The 18,088-nt window shown below is 43.8% G+C and overlaps 1 protein-coding gene across 1 annotated transcript in view; it reads right to left on the bottom strand.

The window, feature by feature from the left end:
• LOC120931218 (alanyl aminopeptidase, membrane) overlaps positions 1-18,088 on the bottom strand; it is a 121,602-nt gene that overhangs the window by 54,148 nt on the left and 49,366 nt on the right. Inside the window, exons 6-8 of the mRNA XM_040342453.1 lie at positions 12,196-12,350; positions 9,462-9,575; positions 1,108-1,251 (exon numbers count right to left, since the gene is read on the bottom strand). Of these exons, the coding sequence (XP_040198387.1) occupies positions 1,108-1,251; positions 9,462-9,575; positions 12,196-12,350 (413 nt within the window). The remainder of the gene's footprint in view (positions 1-1,107; positions 1,252-9,461; positions 9,576-12,195; positions 12,351-18,088) is intronic.

The raw sequence follows: 18,088 nt of genomic DNA, 5'->3' as shown, positions 1-18,088 counted from the left end.
AGTTGCAGTGCGCAAGCCTAAGAATGTGACTGAACTGGAGGCTTTTGCCCATGACGAATGGGCGAAGATACCCGTAGATCGCTGCAAGACACTTGTGTCAAGCTATGCTTCAAGTTTAAAAGCTGTTATAACTGTAAAAGGATGTTGTACTAAGTACTAAGATTGAATGTCAATTGGGGGTTGAATAAAACTGATAATGATGTGAGCACAGAAAAGACATTTGTGGTTATTTCATTATAAATGTTATGTTATATTTGTCTGACCTACACGTGCCTCTTTGATTTAATTGTAAGCAGGATGACAGGATGATCAAAATCAATGTCAAACTGGGCAAAACAATCAATTTCAGTGGGGGTTGAATAATTTTGAATACAACTGTATATATTTGTACATGTTGATCATATCCCCCCTTATTCTCCTCTTCTCAAGAGTGAATACATTTAGTTCTTCTAATCTTTCCTCATAGCTGAGCTCCTCCATTCCTCTTATCAGTTTGGTTGCCCTTCTCTGCACTTTCTCCAGTTCTCCGATATCCTTTTTGAAAACTGGTGCCCAAAACTGAACTGCATATTCCAGATGAGGTCTTACTAATGATTTGTACAGGGGCAAAATTATATCTCTGTATCTGGAGTCCATACCTCTCTTAATACAAGAAAGGACTTTGCTCGCTTTGGAAACCGCAGCTTGGCATTGCATGCCATTATTGAGCTCATGATCAACTAAAACCCCCAGATCCTTCTCCACTACAGATCCCCCCAGTTGTACTCCCCCTAGTATGTATGATGCATTCATATGCTTAGCCCCCAAGTGCATAACTTTACATTTATCTACATTAAACCTCATCTGCCACTTGGTCGCCCAGTCTCGTTATTGAGGGAATTCTTATGGAATGGTTCGGGCCTGCTGGATGGTTGGAGGGTCGGAAGCTGTCGTGGGTTGATGGAAGGTCGTAAACGGTGGTGACCATTACAGGGTTCTTTTTAGGTAAGAAAGTTGAGAAAGAATGGTGTACTGTTACCACACATGGTTTGCTAACGCGTATTACCATTACCTGTGCCACCTTTGGTACAGCACTGGGCATTGGCTGGCAGAAGCTACAACACTCACCTTACTATAAGCAATGGAATCAAAAAGTTCACTTATTTCTGGCGGGGTGTTAACTTCTTCTTCCTTTGATGTAAGAGGGTGGGAAGAGGCCAAGGCATCAACTGCCATCACTCTGTGTACCTCATAGGGTACTATTAGGTCTTTCTGTAAGAGTGAGATGTACATGCATATTAGTCAAACTATATCTCAGTTGCTGAATCAATCAACATGGTTCTTCAATAGAAAGGTATTGACAATACTATACATTTTATTTTATAGCATCCACTATGATTGGATAAAAGATTTACAGGGTAATTTTCACTCTTGAAGAAGATCTGTTTGTTTTATCTGCATGTCATTTAATAGGTAAAATAAAATAAAAATTTTAACTAATGAAATGCACAATTCTCATTTGTAGATTTTCTCACTGGGATTTCACAACAGCAGAGGTACTGTATTGTAAGCCTACTACAGGAAGTTAGTAACTGGATTTCCAACAGAACAGCAGGTATTTGTTGGGATAAGTAAGCATGCATGTATTGAATAAGTTAACAGAATATATATACTGTTTGAAATTTTTGGAGGGCAGCATACAAAGTTATGCACATAACAGTCAGTCGTGTTTGAGAATGCAGTTTGTTGCTATGAAATTTATTAAATTGGATCCAACTTTTTCTTTTCCAAATATTATACTGTAATATATAACATATATTTTTTTCCCCAGATGAATATAACATATAACAACTGTGCAAATGTATTGGGCAGGTGTAAACATATGCTGTCAAATCAATATTTGGTGTGAACCCTCCTTGCCTTCAAACCAATTCTTCTAGGTACACTTGCCCACAGTTTTTGAAGGAACTTGGCAGGTAGGTTGTTCTAAACATCTTGAATAACTAACCACAAATCTCCTGTGAATGTAGGCTGCCTCAAATCCTTGTGTCTGTTCATGTAATACCACAAACTGATGTTGAGATCAGGGCTCGGTGGTGTCCAAATCATTAATTCCAGGACTCATTGTTCTTCTTTACTCTTCTTTAATCTACTGATACGCCGTCGTATCTCTGTTTCTAACTATGCGACTGATTCATAGAATCAGTTACGCATAGCTAGCCCTAAGATCCGACAGGTGTAATTGAATTACACTGCCGGATCTTAAGGATGCAATTCTAGGCCGGCCGCTAGGTGGCGAGGCCATTGCGGCCGGTGTAGAATATGCAAATGAATACTTACGGCGATCCCCGAACATCCGAACGGCCCGTCGATCTAAATCTACGTCGTTTCCGTCGAGTTACGCCGCGTAAAACTAGGGCTGAGCCCTAGTTGTCCTAAGCCATGTTAAGTATGGCCGTCGTTCCCGCGTCGAAATTTAAAAATCAACGTCTTTTGCGTAAGACGTTCGTGAATGGCGCTGGACGCCATTTACGTTAACGTCTAAGCAAATGACGTCGGTGCGACGTCATTTAGCGCAATGCACGTCGAGTAATTTACCCGACGGAGCATGCGCAGTACGTCCGGCGCGGGAGCGCGCCTAATTTAAATGGGACTCGCCCCATTAGATTAGGAGCGCCTTGCGCCGGACGGATTTGAGTTACACCGCCGCAAATTTCCAGGTAAGTGTGTTGTGGATCGATACCTAACTTAGGAAATTTGCGGCAGTGTAACTTAAATCTGTTAAGTTACGTTGCGCTGCGGGGCTGTGGATCTGGCCCATAGTGCTTAAAGTTAAGTTCACATGTAACTGTCCGCTTGTCACTTTAAACCTTTGTTCAGCACTGACTGACGGTGGAACCTTTATTGCCTTCCTCTTGTTTCCCTGGGGAATGTTTTAATCATCAGACACTTCCTCCTTCCTCTAGTTTTGGAGAAAGGAGGCTCTCATTGTTTCAGCATTCAGAGGCAAGCAAGCCAGCAGTACCTCGTGGGAAGGCAATTGTTTATTGAAGTTTTCTGAAATTTGCACCCCTTGGCAAGCGGAGCAAGGTATGCAGTAAAGGTGCATTGTTTATAAAAGTATATATGTCATTAGGCATAAATTGTGTCCATGCTGTCAGTTAAAATATGCTGTAGACAGTCCAATCTTTGAACATATAGTCATGTTTCCTTGATGTTTAATGTTAATTTAGATATATGTGTGTAGATAACGGAACTCCACATTTGTAATTCTGTTGTAACCCCCATTTTGGTGATCTCTGTTCTTTCCCTTTACATTCTGTTTTTGCATGGTTTCACATGTTTTGTATGTGTCGCAGCTTGGCTTCCATTAGCTATTTTTCACTTTTGCATTAGCGCAGTATTCACCTTACCACTTACAATCTACAGTACAGACCAAAAGTTTGGACACACCTTCTCATTCAAAGAGTTTTCTTTATTTTCATGACTATGAAAATTGTAGATTCACACTGAAGGCATCAAAACTATGAATTAACACATGTGGAATTATACATAACAAAAAAGTGTGAAACAACTGAAAATATATTTCATATTCTAGGTTCTTCAAAGTAGCCACCTTTTGCAGCAGACACATCTCTAGAACTGTTAAGAGGAGACTGTGTGAATCAGGCCTTCATGGTAGAATATCTGCTAGGAAACCACTGCTAAAGAAAGGCAACAAGCAGAAGAGACTTGTTTGGGCTAAAGAACACAAGGAATGGACATTAGACCAGTGGAAATCTGTGCTTTGGTCTGATGAGTCCAAACTTGAGATCTTTGGTTCCAACCCCCGTGTCTTTGTGCGACGCAGAAAAGGTGAACGGATGCACTCTACATGCCTGGTTCCCACCGTGAAGCATGGAGGAGGAGGTGTGATGGTGTGGGGGTGCTTTGCTGGTGACACTGTTGGGGATTTATTCAAAATTGAAGGCATACTGAACCAGCATGGCTACCACAGCATCTTGCAGCGGCATGCTATTCCATCCGGTTTGCGTTTAGTTGGACCATCATTTATTTTTCAACAGGACAATGACCCCAAACACACCTCCAGGCTGTGTAAGGGCTATTTGACGAAGAAGGAGAGTGATGGGGTGCTGCACCAGGTGACTACCTCTTGAAGCTCATCAAGAGAATGCCAAGAGGGTGCAAAGAAGTAATCAAAGCAAAAGGTGGCTACTTTGAAGAACCTAGAATATGAAATATATTTTCAGTTGTGTCACACTTTTTTGTTATGTATAATTCCACATGTGTTACTTCATAGTTTTGACGCCTTCAGTGTGAATCTACAATTTTCATAGTCATGAAAATAAAGAAAACTCTTTGAATGAGAAGGTGTGTCCAAACTTTTGGTCTGTACTGTATGTAAACAAATGTATTGTATTTCATTTTACAGTTTTCCCCTTGCTAATGGTGCTTATGGTGCTTAAGGTGTTAAAGGAGTTAAACAGATTAACCTCTATGGTGTTCAACCCTACTGCACACCTTTGAGGCAAAAGAATAAAAGTACATTGTATAGGCTGGTTTATTTACAAAGAATAAAAGTACTGCACCCGTCAGAAGCTCTCCTCTCGTTATTTACTCAAAGCCAATGGGTCCACTACATCACTTTTACAGAAAATCTGTAAGGTGAATTTACACTTGTCCCCCCCCCCCCCATTCCACTGTACCTGAGGCCAGCGATCACCTACTTTACCGGTCCGAGGATTTGAAATTTCTCGGCTTTCTCTCTTCTTCTCCCCCGCTGAAAGGACGGGCTAGGCAGGTTCTGATTGGTCGGTGATGACCAATTAACATGCCTCCTATAGGTACCTTTACGAATTGAGGCTGGTTTAAAGCCAAATGGTAGTCACACTAAATATTGATTTGATTTGATTTAGATTTTTTCTTCTGTTAACTCACTTTGCATTTTGTAAATTGATAAAAAGAAACAATTTAATATATTTTTTTGAAAGCATTCTTATTTTACAGCATTTCTTCACACCTGCCTAAAACTTTTGAACAGTACTGAATCTTACAGTACATATTTAAACAATTTAACTAATTTCATGTACAGTATGTACTTCCTTATAAATAAAGATACATATTCTGCACAAATATGCTATTTTTATTTGATAATGGTCCCTAATCTAATTTCCCTACCATTGAATTAAAAAAAATTGAATCAGCGTGAGTTGAAAGGGAAGAAAGAAAAATAATACCATATGATACAGCTGCAATCGGGCTATGTTTTACAAATGAAAGTAATGGACCACAAGTAGTTGTAGGTTTTGATTATATATCATATATACACATATATATATATATATATATATATATATATATATTGGTACCGAAAAAGCACGTGATTGTACTGTGATTTTGCCATGATAATTTTACTGTGATTTTGCTGCAATATTACTGTGCTTATAGTGTGTTTTTCATAGGTCATGTGACTAAAAAAGCACATAAAAAAAAAAACACAGGTGCATTATTGGTGTGTTCTTGCTGCGTTTTCAATGCATTTCAATGGAGAGGTGCCTTTTTGGTGTAGTTTTTTTAACTGATCAAAAATGCAGCAGGCAAGATTTTTACCACTACAACAGAAGTGCAATGGACCAGTGTGAAGACATAGAATTTAAAGGGACGTCACAGAAGAGCGGGCTGGCCGCTGCTAGTAATTGAGCTAACACATGAAGATAGCGGCGGCCAGCCCTGAAGGAGAAGGCACCGGAGAGCGGGAGAAGAACCAGGGTGCGCCGAGTCAACAGCGGAGAGCGGAGAAGATAGAGGAAGACCCCCCGGAGAGCGGAGAAGACCCCCGGAGAGCGGAGAAGACCCCCGAGAGCTGAGAAGACCCCCCCAGAGAGTGGAAGAGAACCAGACAACGGTGAAGAAGAAGCCCCCCTGCTAAAAGAGCTAAAGAAGACAGGGGGGGCCCCCGGAGCAGACTAATAAATTATTTTAAAAACCCTGTGTCGTGTGTTTATTTACTTTTAGGCCTTGTACACACGGGCAAACATGTACGATGAAAACGGTCCGCCGGACCGTTTTCAGCGTACATGTCTGCCCGGAGATTTCTGTATGATGGCTGTACACACCATCATACAGAAATCCGCACGTACTCGATACGCGGCGACGAGGGGCCCTGCCAGTTCAATGCTTCCACGCATGCGTCGAAGTCATTCGACGCATGCGAGGGATGGCAGCCGCTCGGACATGTACGGTAGGTCTGTACAGACGACCGAACATGTCCGACGGACAGGATTCCAGCGGGCTGTTTCTAAATATGTTTAGAAATATTTGCCCGCTCGAAAAAGGCCCGGCGGGCAAATGTTCGCTGGAATCCTGTCCGCTCGGCTGTACAGACGACCGAACATGTCTGCTGAAACTGGTCCGCGGACCTGTTTAAGCAGACATGTTCGGTCGTCTGTACGGGGCCTTACACTTTGCCTCCAGGTGAATGGGTAGGGGTACGATGTACCCCATATTCATTAACTTAGGGTAGGGGCCAGTATCTGGGGGCCCCCTTATTTGAGGGGGCTCCCAGATTCCGATAAGCCCCCCGCCCGCAGACCCCGACAACCAACGGCCAGCGTTGTCAGGAAGAGGCCCTGTCCTTATCAACATGGGGACAGGGTGCTCTGGGGTGGGGGGGGCCCCGCAGTGCGCCCCCCTGCCCCAGAGCACCCAACCCCCCCATGTTGAGGGCATGCGGCCTGGTACGGCTCAGGAGGGGGGGCACTCGCTCGTCCCCACTCCTTTCCTGGCCGGCCGGGTAGCGTGCTTTGGATACGGGTCTGGTATGGATTGTAGGGGGACTCCCTACGTCAGTTTTTCGGCGTAGGGGGGGTCTCCTTACAACCCATACCAGACCTAAGGTATGCTCCTGGGGGGGGAACCCATGTCGTTTTTTTATTTAAAATTTGGCGTGGAGTTCTCCCTCTCAGGAATGCATACCAAATGCCGCAGCTAGAATTGGCGGGAATCCAAGTCGGATCTCCCGTCGCTTCTATGACGCGCTCGCTGGAATGTGCTTTGTCTATTCCAGCGAGTGCGAGATGTCGGCACCATGTCGCAGAGAATCATGGAGATGCTGTCGTGCTAGAAACACATTCTCGGCAACATGTACTGTACACACGACCAGTTTTCCCATTGGGAAAACTGCCATGAGAGCTTTTGGACGGGAAAACCGTGGAGCATACACACGGCCGGGATTCCTGGCCAAAGCTCCATGGCAGTTTTCCTGCCGGGTTCTTTTTACTGCCGGAAAAACCGAGCGTGTGTACAGGGCTTAAGAGGAAGGGCAACAATTCTAGCCCAAAACCTCCCCTGAAACTCTAAACTGGTAACCTGTAAAAAAAAATGTAAGTTTCAACTATTGAGATTTTTAAGTACTGAAGTTTGGCGCCATTCCACAAGTGTGCACAATTGTAAAGTGTGACATGTTAGGTATCTATTTGCTCAGCGTAATATCATCTTTCACATTATACAAAAGAAGTTGGGCTAACGTTAGCATTTTTTTTTAACTCATGAACCATTTTTGTTTTGTAAAAAAACTTGTTTGAAAAATTGCTGCGCAAATACCGTGACACAAACAGTTGCAACCACCGCCATTTTATTGCCTAGGGTCTCTGCTAAAAAAACATATATAGTAAAACCTTGGATTACGAGCATAATTCGTTAAGAAACAGGAAATTGCAAGCAAATTTCCCCATAAGAAATAATGAAAATTCAAATGATTTGTTCCGCAACCATTTATTCATAGGTCTTTAAGTTTATAGTCCATATAAAAAGATTATAGTAATGGGACCAGGTTGTGTAACCATAAAATGTCCATCCACAAATGGAAGCCTCCACAAGGGGATTAGAAGCAAAATCCAGAAGGAGCTACATAGTATAAAAGAGAAGAGAGGCGTCCCTAAGTGTAGCAATATGTTGTTAAAGCGGAGTTCCGGCCACAATTTCACTTTTTAAATATAAATACCCCTGTAATACACAAGCTTAATGTATTCTAGTAAAGTTAGTCTGTAAACTAAGGTGCGTTTTGTTAGGTTGTTACAGCATTTAGACACTTTATAAAATAGAAATTGACTGGGGCCATCTTAAGTGTGGGCATCATGAAGCCAGACTGTCACTATCCAGTCTTCAGCTTCCCTGACCGCATTCACCCCGTCGATCCACTCCTTCCGAGTAGGGATTCTGGAAGTTTTCCAATAAATTGGGAGCAAGCGTCTGGCTGCGTTAAGCAGATGGGGCAACACACTCAATTTATATTGGTGGAGAGGGATCGGGGGGGACATGCAGAAGGAAATGCTTTGGGGAGAAAGGGACTTCAACCCCAGTCACTACTTTAATTTGCTCACGTACATCTTCCCAGAAAGGCTGAATTAAAGCGGAGTTCCGGGCCACAATTTCACTTTTTAAATATAAATACCCCTGTAATACACAAGCTTAATGTATTCTAGTAAAGTTAGTCTGTAAACTAAGGTCCGTTTTGTTAGGTTGTTACAGCATTTAGACACTTTATAAAATAGAAATTGACTGGGGCCATGTTAAGTGTGGGCATCATGAAGCCAGGCTGTATGACTTCCTGGATTTCAGCCTTGCAGATCTCACACATGCTCAGTGCTGCACAAGCAGTGTAATGGTTTCAGATCAGGTTTCAGCACCTGTACTGTCCAAGTCACATGATTCTTCGAGACTGGGGAGTGCACAGACTCCTGGAAAGTTACACCCACTACATTCCCAGGAGTCTGTGCGGTGTAGGTTGGTAAGGTTAAGCACCTAGGTGCAGGAAGTGGGAAGATTAACTATTCTGCCTAGCAACAACACTTTGAAGGCATCTAAAAAAAAAAAAAAAATTCTTAAAGGACTAATGACATTTTTCTAAAACTACTGATGTAATGTTATATTTATGGGTGGAACTCCACTTTAAATGTTGTACCTTCATTAAATGTAACCATACTGCTACAATTAGAGGCTCCTCTCTTCTCTTTCATACTCGGTTGTGACATGACGCTACTCTTATATCAAGACATTGATTGTATATCAAAATTTACTTAAAAATTGTACTTGTCTTGCAAAACGCTCTTAAACCAAGGTTTTACTGTATAATGTTTGGGGGTTCTGAGTAATTTTCTAGCAAAAAAAAAAGATGATTTTTACATGTAGGAGAGGAGTGCCAGAATAGGCCCGGTATGGAAGTGGTTAAAAAGTCAAATATAATATAATTATATATAAAAAATATATATATAAGACTGTCATTTGCAGTTTTCAGCCAAGTGCATCCTGCATCTTCGGTTTCGTTTTCAGCAACCAAAATTTCCATACAGTGCACCTCTAATATACTGTATATACTCTAGAGTTGTTTGGTCTCCTCTAGCAAAATCACCCTTTCTTTTCATTTTTGTCTCTACATTTCTTTATGTATTCAGTGTCAAAATAGGATAAAATGTCTCACATACTATGTTCCAGGTGGGTTCTGCAAAATCAGCACCAAGATATTCTACATAAGAGGCAAAACCTTCATTCAGCCAAAGATCATTCCACCATCGTATTGTTACAAGGTTTCCAAACCACTAAAACAAAAGCAGATTACCATCATTAGCAATGGAAAATGCAGTGTATTCGTCACGCCATTACAAAAATAAACTTAAGCGGAACTAAACTTTCTCAACCAACATTAAAGTGGATGTAAACCAACTCTCATCCTTTCTAAACTACTGCCATAGTGCTGATCTATAAGGATATAGATGCCTCCTGCATGTATCCTTACCTGTCAAATGTCTCCCCTCTGTCTGTTATAAGAACTGAAAAACTGCAGATTCTGGGGGTGGATCTGTTGTCTGGAGCTCGGTGGGTGGAGTCGTAATGTCAGTAGACTCCCCGCCCTCCTCTACACTCCCCTTACACTAAATTCTGCCATGATCCCTAACATCCAGTCAAAATCCAGAAAAGTAACCACATGACTTCAGAAAAGGAGTGGGGGTGGGAATTAAAAAATAATGCCTGTCTCCAGGCTAGTGCATGAGATATGTAAATAGCCTGTCACTCACAGCAAGGGGGCGGAACGGACTGAGGTTTTTCTCTGTAAGTCCATTTTATTTCACTGAACAATAAAAGAGGATTGCTCAGAGCTGGATTAACTATTTGTGGCAAGACTGGGCACAGATGATAGGAAATCTTATACCCTACATTGTGATATCAAAAAAAAAAAAAAACTTTTTCATGTTTACATCCACTTGAACTATTTTAATCCTTATGTTGCTTGCCTTAGTAAATAGATAGGAAGGTATGTTATATTTACTTGCTTGAGGCCGGGTTCACATATGTGCGAATTAATGCAGTTTTTAACGCATCCAATTCGCATGACATGTGAATGTGACCGGCTCTCAATGGAGCCGTTTTACACATGTCCAAGGCGGCCATGGTGCAGTTTCCAAAATGGCCCTGTGCATTATTGTATCTGGTTCAGGTGCTTCCTGGTTTCTGGCCTAGGCCAAAATGATGTCATACATCCCAGGAGTCTTCATGGACATTTTTCTTTCTTTCATCTGGCGAAGAGAGGCTTTCTCAGCTAAGCACACCCAGCTGCCTGCATGCCTGAGCTAAGGGCAGATGCATGTCTCCCAACATCTGAACTACAGAATGAGGGACACTGGAGGAGGGACAAGACTTGCGGCGTGCTTAGCACACCGCTGTAAAATGTGGATGCGGCCAAGTGCTTAGCAGTGAGAGGGGCTTAAATACTTATTTTACTCACTGAACTGCAACTCGATTTATAATTGTATACTGTGTTTTTTTCTGGATTTTTGGTTGATATTCTGGCTCTATCATTTAAAATACAACCTATGATAACAATTATAGACACTTAGGGCCAGATCCACATACATTTAGATAGGCGCAGTGTATGAGAGATACGCTACGCCGCTGTAACTTACTTTTTCATTCTTTGAATCCACAAAGAATTTGCGCCGTAAGTTACGGCGGTGTAGTGTATTTCTGGCGGAATTCAAATCGACAGGTAGGGGGCGTGATTCATTTAAATGAAGCGCGTCCCCGCGCCGATTGAACTGCACATGCTCCATTTCGAAATTTCCCGCCGTGCTTTGCGCGAAATGACGTCGCAACAATGTCATTTTTTGAACTTAGACGTGACTTACGTCCATCCCTATTCATGGACGACTTACGCAAAAAAATTTAAAAATTCAAATTTTGACGCGGGAACGACGGCCATACTTAACATGGCAAGTCTATACGCCGCAAAATAGTAGCTTTAACTATACGCCGGAAAAAGCAGACTAGAGACGACGTAAGAGAAAGCGACGGCCGCGCGTACGTTCGTGGATCGTCGGAAAAAGCTCATTTGCATACCCGACGCGGAAAACAACGCAAGCTCCACCCAGCGGACGCCGAAGTATTGCATCTACGATCCGAAGGCGTACGAAGCCGTACGCCTGTCGGATCGAACCCAGATGCCGTTGTATCTTGGTTTGAGGATTCAAACTAAAGATACGACGCAGGTAATTTGAAAGTACGCCGGCGTATCAGTAGATACGCCGGCGTACTCTCTCTCTGGATCTGGCCCTTAATTTCTTTGTAAGTGGACAAACCTGCAAAAGGGGGATCAAGTAGTTATTTTTGCCACTGTGGATCAGACCAACATAAGGGACAAATGAGGAGGAAAGAGGGACAGTGGGACTTTGTTTCAAATCAGGGACAGTCCCTCGAAATCAGGGACAGTTGGGAGCTATGGATAAGTGTCTGCATTTATAAATAATAAATATAGTTCGCTTTAACGCAAACATGTGCTTGCTTTAACACTAGGAGAAAATGGCCAGATCTTAAAGCGGCACTGTGAGTGGCCAGAGCCGCAATAGCGCATGCATGCGGGTGCCATAGTTTCTGGCAAGAAGCTCTGAAGTTCCGTCACAGTACGCCGGACCTTCAGAGCGCATGCACTGCTGATGTCAGCGGCTGCATGCAGGGTGAATACAGTATCTCCTAAACGGTTGACGTTTAGGAGATATTCATTTTACCTACAAATAAGCCTTATTATAGGCTTACCTTTAGGTAAAAATCCACAAAATAGGGTATACAACCACTTTATTTAAATCAATGTGATAGCTCTTAGCTACTTCTCTATAGCAAATGATCAAATAGTTGCTATATTTATTTCTAGGAATAAAGAGAAAGCACCTGATGAGCAAGTTCATGAGCAATCACTGTGACAACTCTCTCCTTGTTCCCGATGGAAGATTCTCTTTGATCCCAGAAAAGAGCCGTTTCTCTGTATGTCACCAGCCCCCAGTTCTCCATGGCTCCAGCACCGAAGTCAGGCAAAGCGACCTGGTCTGCAAGATAGATCAGCTGGTGAATTAAAGTGAAACAATTTTTAATACTTATGCTATTAACCTTAGTAAATAGATAGGAAGGGATATTATATATATATTTTTTTTTTCCTGTGGTTTCTGGCCTAGACCAAATTGATGTCTTACATCCCAGGAGTCTTCGTGCCCTTTTTTTTTCTTTCATCTGGAGGAGAGGAGGGGCTTTCTCAGCCAAGCACACCCTGCTACCAGGATGTCTGAACTAAGGGCAGATGGATTTCAGTATGTGAATGCTACATGAATCATCTTCCCTTACCCAGGATGGCCTTGACTAGAAATGCGAGGGGTGGGGGGGAGGTTCAAAGTGATCTCTTAACAAAATAAAGTGTGGAGACAAGGATGGGTGGGTTTGAATTAAAGGGGTGTTCCACTCAGAGCTTTTTTTCTCAAAAAATAGGTGCAGGAACTCAACCACGACCCCATTCAAATTTCACAAACAGCAGAAGGGTGTTAAAGGGGCATTAAATACCAGGATTGCATTACATACAGAGTGTAGAGTTCAGGGGGTACACACAGAGTGCAGAGCTGTCACTTGTAAACACAGAAACCAGACTTCTGTGTTTACAAGTGATTGTAGTGAGCAGGCACCAAAGGGTCTGAGCCAGAGGTGGTGGAACTGAGTTCCCCCAAGTTCCCCCTGAAAAAAAGCCCTGGTTCCACTCATTTTTAATGTTTATTAAAAGTCAGCAGCTACAAAAAGTGTAGCTGCTGGCTTTTAATAAACATACACTCACCTGCTCCACGTTTCAGCGACGCGCCGGCCGGGGCTCCGCTCCTCTCCCCCCCTCTCCGGCCGGCGTCTTCATTCTAAGTGTGGGCACCCGGCCGTGACAGCTTTCGGCTTCACGGCCGGGCACCCACTGCACATGCGTGAGCGGCGCTGCGCCATCTGATTGGACAGGCAATCGCCTGGGACCTGTCACGTGTCCCAGGCGATTGCCTACAGGGAGGGGCTGCCAAAAGGCGATTAGATTATTCGCCTTTGCAGCCCCTCGGTGGAAGGAGTAAGTGGGACAGGAAGCCCCACTCCTCCTGAAGCCCACTCTCCCCCCCCAAAAAAATTACATGCCAAATGTGGCATGTAAGGGGGCGAGGAGTGGATTAAGCGGAAGTTCCATTTTTGGGTGGAACTCCGCCATCGAGCCATCCTACCGACAGAATGCCGGTGGTTTTTTATCTTTTCTCAGCACATACCTCGTTATCACGATTTTCACCCCCCGGCAATCCCGCGGCACTGGGCGTTCCCAAGCACTGCCTGTGATTGACAGGCTTCCGAATGGCGCATACTGCGCGCCACAGGTTGCCGACAGAGCCCGAACATCGGTGCGCAGGCGCCGTATAGAGCCGCACCGGCGTTCGGGTTTTTTCGGTAACCTGTGACGGACAGTATGCGCCGTTCGAAAGCCTGTCAATCACAGGCAGTGCTTGGGAACGCCCAGTCCCGGGGGGTATGTGCTGAGAAAAAAAAAAAAACACCGGCATTCTGTCGGTAGGATGGCTTGACTCCATGTGATGTCAGAATTTTTTTTGAGGGTGAACCTCCACTTTAAGTTCTGCTTTAAAGCATAACCCCACTTTTGTTGAGAAAAAAAAACATTCCCCTCTGGGTGATCTATGTACATTACAAGGATTTTATTAAACTTTGTTGCAGATTCCTACCTTTTTTTTCATTCTGAAAAAATCACTGTGTGTACCAATGTGCCCCTGTGCAAAGTGAGTCTTATGGGAGTGGTTTCATAATTATCAACCAGCTGCTGCTGGGTCTGCATCCCTTTAGGCCGGGTTCATACACTCCGACTTTGGGAGCAAATGTTGCATGAGGTGTGTAAATCAATACATTTCGATAAGCCCCCCCACCCGCAGACCCGGACAAACACCACCCATGGTTGTTGGGAAGAGGCCCTTGTCCTGATCAGCATGGGGACAAGGTGCAAAGTGTTACCCTTCAAGCTTCCATTTTTTATGCATAATCAAAGATCATGTTAATTTTTAAAACACCAGGCAAATTAAGCCAACTTACAACTATAATGCCGCATACACACCATCACTTTATGTGATGAAAAAAAAACGACATTTTCTGTGAAGTAAAAAACGACGTTTTGAAAAACGACACATAAAATTGAAGCATGCTTCAATTTTTTTTGTCGTTTTTCACAAGACATAAAACAACGTTTTCCCCCACACACGGTCATTTAAAGTGACGTTTTTTCATCACATAAAGTGATGGTGTGTACGCGGCATCACAGTTTAAATGTTCTTATTCCTTTGAAAGCTTTTATTAAGGTCCTGCCAGTTTAAACTTTTGGTGACCATCAGGGCTGGACTGGGACAAAAATTCGGCCCTGGACTTCATCCAGACCGGCCCACTTTAATTCAATAAAATGCTGCCCCCACCCCCCCCCGAAAAATCACGCCCACCAAAAGGCCCCTACACACATTATTGTATATCATGAGAGGGTGAGAGAGAGGGGAATAAGAGAGAGAGAGAGAGGGAGGGTTGAGGGAAAGGGGGTGAGTGTAAGAAAAAGAGAGTGAGTGTAAAAGAGAGGGGGTGAGTGTAGGACCCCTTTTTACACTGAGGCGTTTTTTGGGCGCCTGTAAAGCGACTGAAAAACGCTTCCGCTGCAGTCCCAGTGTGAAAGCCTGAGTGCTTTCACACTGGGGCGCTGCCAGGGCGTTAAAAAAAGTCCTCCAAGCAGCATCTCTGTTTTAAAAATGGCTCACTGAGCCATCGGCCCACCGGGAAACTCCCTGTAATCCCTATGGCCAGTCCATCCCTGGTGACCATCATTAATGCCAAGATATTCTGACCAAATTTTGCAGCAATTTTCCCACATAAATTGTTTTCTAAGCACATAAAACCTTGCATTTGGTGGTATTTTTTAAATGCCCTGCTCAGATTTTTTAGTATGGGCTTACAAATGGGCAAAAAAGTGGGAAAATATTTTTGCTATTTAGATTTTTTTAATATTTTTTTAGACTTTTATTTTCATCATAATTTTTTTACACACTGTAATGTCATTTTTTAGGACTTGTTCTCGTGGGTGTCTGTATTTTCCCACCCATTAGATCTCTTTTCAGACCCGGTTTACAGGCAGTTTGGAGGCCATTGAAGATGCTCTAACCCAGAGATGTGGAAATCTGCTTGTTTAGGGGAAACCAAGTTGCATCATGGTTGTGGTGCAGTCCCATTCATTTTAACTGGGGTCATTTGGTGGTGCTACTGCTTGCTGTATAAAATTTGCCTTGCCCCAGCTGTGGTAGTATATACAGAGATGTCTGTCTGCAATGTTAACTTGCCAGGGAGTGGTTTGGGGTGTGCGTGTATTAAAAATATGGATCAACCACCATTTTTTCTGTAATTCTGCCACCTTTGTGAACAAGGCCCAGGAAAAAGTGCCTCTTTCCATATGTGCACAGAGAAGGAAATACTCCAGCAGCTGGTACTATCCATGACACCTGTAAACAAACAAAGCCATGCGGAAATGGTGACATAATCAGGAATCATGCTTAGGCATCATTCACATGTGTGTATATAGCATACACCCGTGTGAGGGCCTTGTTTTTCCCGTGTGAGCTGTACAGGTGTCCTATACATCATCGTGCAGGCAGTTTTGTCCATGTCAGTTGGGACGTAGTGGCCGCATGGACACAGCCGCTGCTCCCAATTTGAGAACCATATGGGCGCGGGTGCGTGCTCTCTCTCCCACACTGTCTGCATTCACCCCCAAGGATGTCAAAGTGGGAGCAGCAGCTGTGACCGTGCAGCAGCTGCGTCCTAATTGACATGACTGAGGCTGCATACATGCGGGTGCATGAATCACCTGTGTATTTTGTGCGACAACATGGCCCTCACACGGTGGTATGCTTAAAATGGTTGTGAAGGTACAAGGTTTTTTACCTTCATGCAAGGTAAAAAGCTTCCGTGTGCAAACAACCCCTAATACTTACCTGAGCATCCTCTCCTTCCAGCAATGTCCATGGCTCTCCGGGGACTCACGCTCCTGATTGGCCTTTGGCAGCAGAGGGAGCCATTGGCTCCTGCTGCTGTCATTCACACCAAGTAAGCCAATCAGGAGACAGAGGGGACGAGACTGAGCCGTAGCCCTGTGTGTGAATGGACACACAGAGCCACGGCTCAGGAGCACACCTGCTTGCTGTAGGGGCACCTGGCAGGAGGGAGAGGCCAGGAATCATTAAGATGTGTCCTGGAACAGGAGCAGGAGGAAGACAGTGGTGAGCATTGCCAGGCAAGTCATTCAGGAGGGATTCATGCCAGGATCAGTGAGTGAGAAGCAAAGTGAGAAGCTCTGGGAGGGACATGCCAGGATTGGATGTGAAGCCAGAGGGAGAGACTGTGGTGTCGTTGGAGTCAAGTTGCTGCAGCCAGGAGGGTTGGCAGGATTTGCAATGGACTTTCTGGGATCAGTAGTCTACCAAGTTTCAGTTAGTACACTGTCTTTTTTCATCAATAATGGTTGCTGCAACAGAGGGGACTGCCAGCAAATGGCTACTAGTAAAATGTTGGGACTTATTCAGAGTAAGGCCTAACCATGTGCTAATGGTGACAGGAATCTAAGATTGTACAGTAGAGAAAGCAATGTGATCTTAAAGTGGAAGTAAACCCTCAATTTCATAGTTACAAAAACAGTTAACATTCCCGGCATGCCGGAAATGCTAGCTGTCACATTTGTTTGTGCTCTCAACCAAACTGCCAAACCATCCAATGACTGGTTTCATAACAGGTCACATGTACAGCATCATGGCAGTTGCAGATTAAACAGAGGTCAAGATGGCCGCGTCCTTGGCTGAAAACGATAGGAGGGTTTACTTCCACTTTAAGTAGTGTGCTGGAGGAGTGTGAAGTATGGGAGACCGTCTATTTAGATTCAACCATCTTTATTCAATCCAGCAAGATTCATCATCTGGGCATCCCATGTCCCCTTTCCTCATCCAAGTTTAATCCCCTAAATAAAACAACAAAAAAACAAGCTAAATACTGTTCATTGACTGGCAAAGTGTGTCTGAAATGAATGTCTTGCCAACCAGGGTGATGTGTGAAACTAAAACATGCAGCGACCCCACTGGGGCACCACTACATTTTGGAGGTCCCACCGAGATCCACGGTCACAGTTAACCTGCTGGCTATCGCCCCTAGCAACGCAGAAGAGGGGAGACTTTGCTTGTCCTGTTGCATAGACGATTCAAATAGGGGAAAAGACTTGTGTGTTTGCCTGCAATTCAGCTGTTGATTCAGTGCTGTTGTCAATAGCAACCATCCAGGATTTTCAGTATTGCTGTTCCTGCTACCCAGTCACCCCAACCAGTACTGGGATGGACACTTGTACTGATCCTGCAATTCAGTGACTGTACATTTCCCACTGGATTACAGGAAGCTTGAACTTTGCTCCAAACTCCTGCCTGGAGACAGTAACGTGTGCCGGAGTGATAGGAAGCAGCCTAGGGGTAATGAAGAAAAGATAATCCGCACTACGGTCGTTGCTCTTAAAAATTAGTAGTGTTTATTAACAAGCCACAGTGGACAAACGCAAAAAGGAATGGTTGACACGTTTCAGCCTATAAGGCCTTATAGGTTATGACTAAGGCCTTATAGGCTTTAAAATGTGTCAACCATATTTGTGTTTGTCCACTGTGGCTTGTTAATAAACACGACTAATTTTTAAGAGCAACGACCGTAGTGC

This window comes from Rana temporaria, chromosome 3 (assembly GCF_905171775.1).
Source record: "Rana temporaria chromosome 3, aRanTem1.1, whole genome shotgun sequence".
In the NCBI taxonomy this organism is placed as follows: Eukaryota; Metazoa; Chordata; class Amphibia; order Anura; family Ranidae; genus Rana; species Rana temporaria.
Note: the sequence above shows the minus strand (reverse complement) of the source record. Positions and strands in the feature narration are given on the sequence as shown.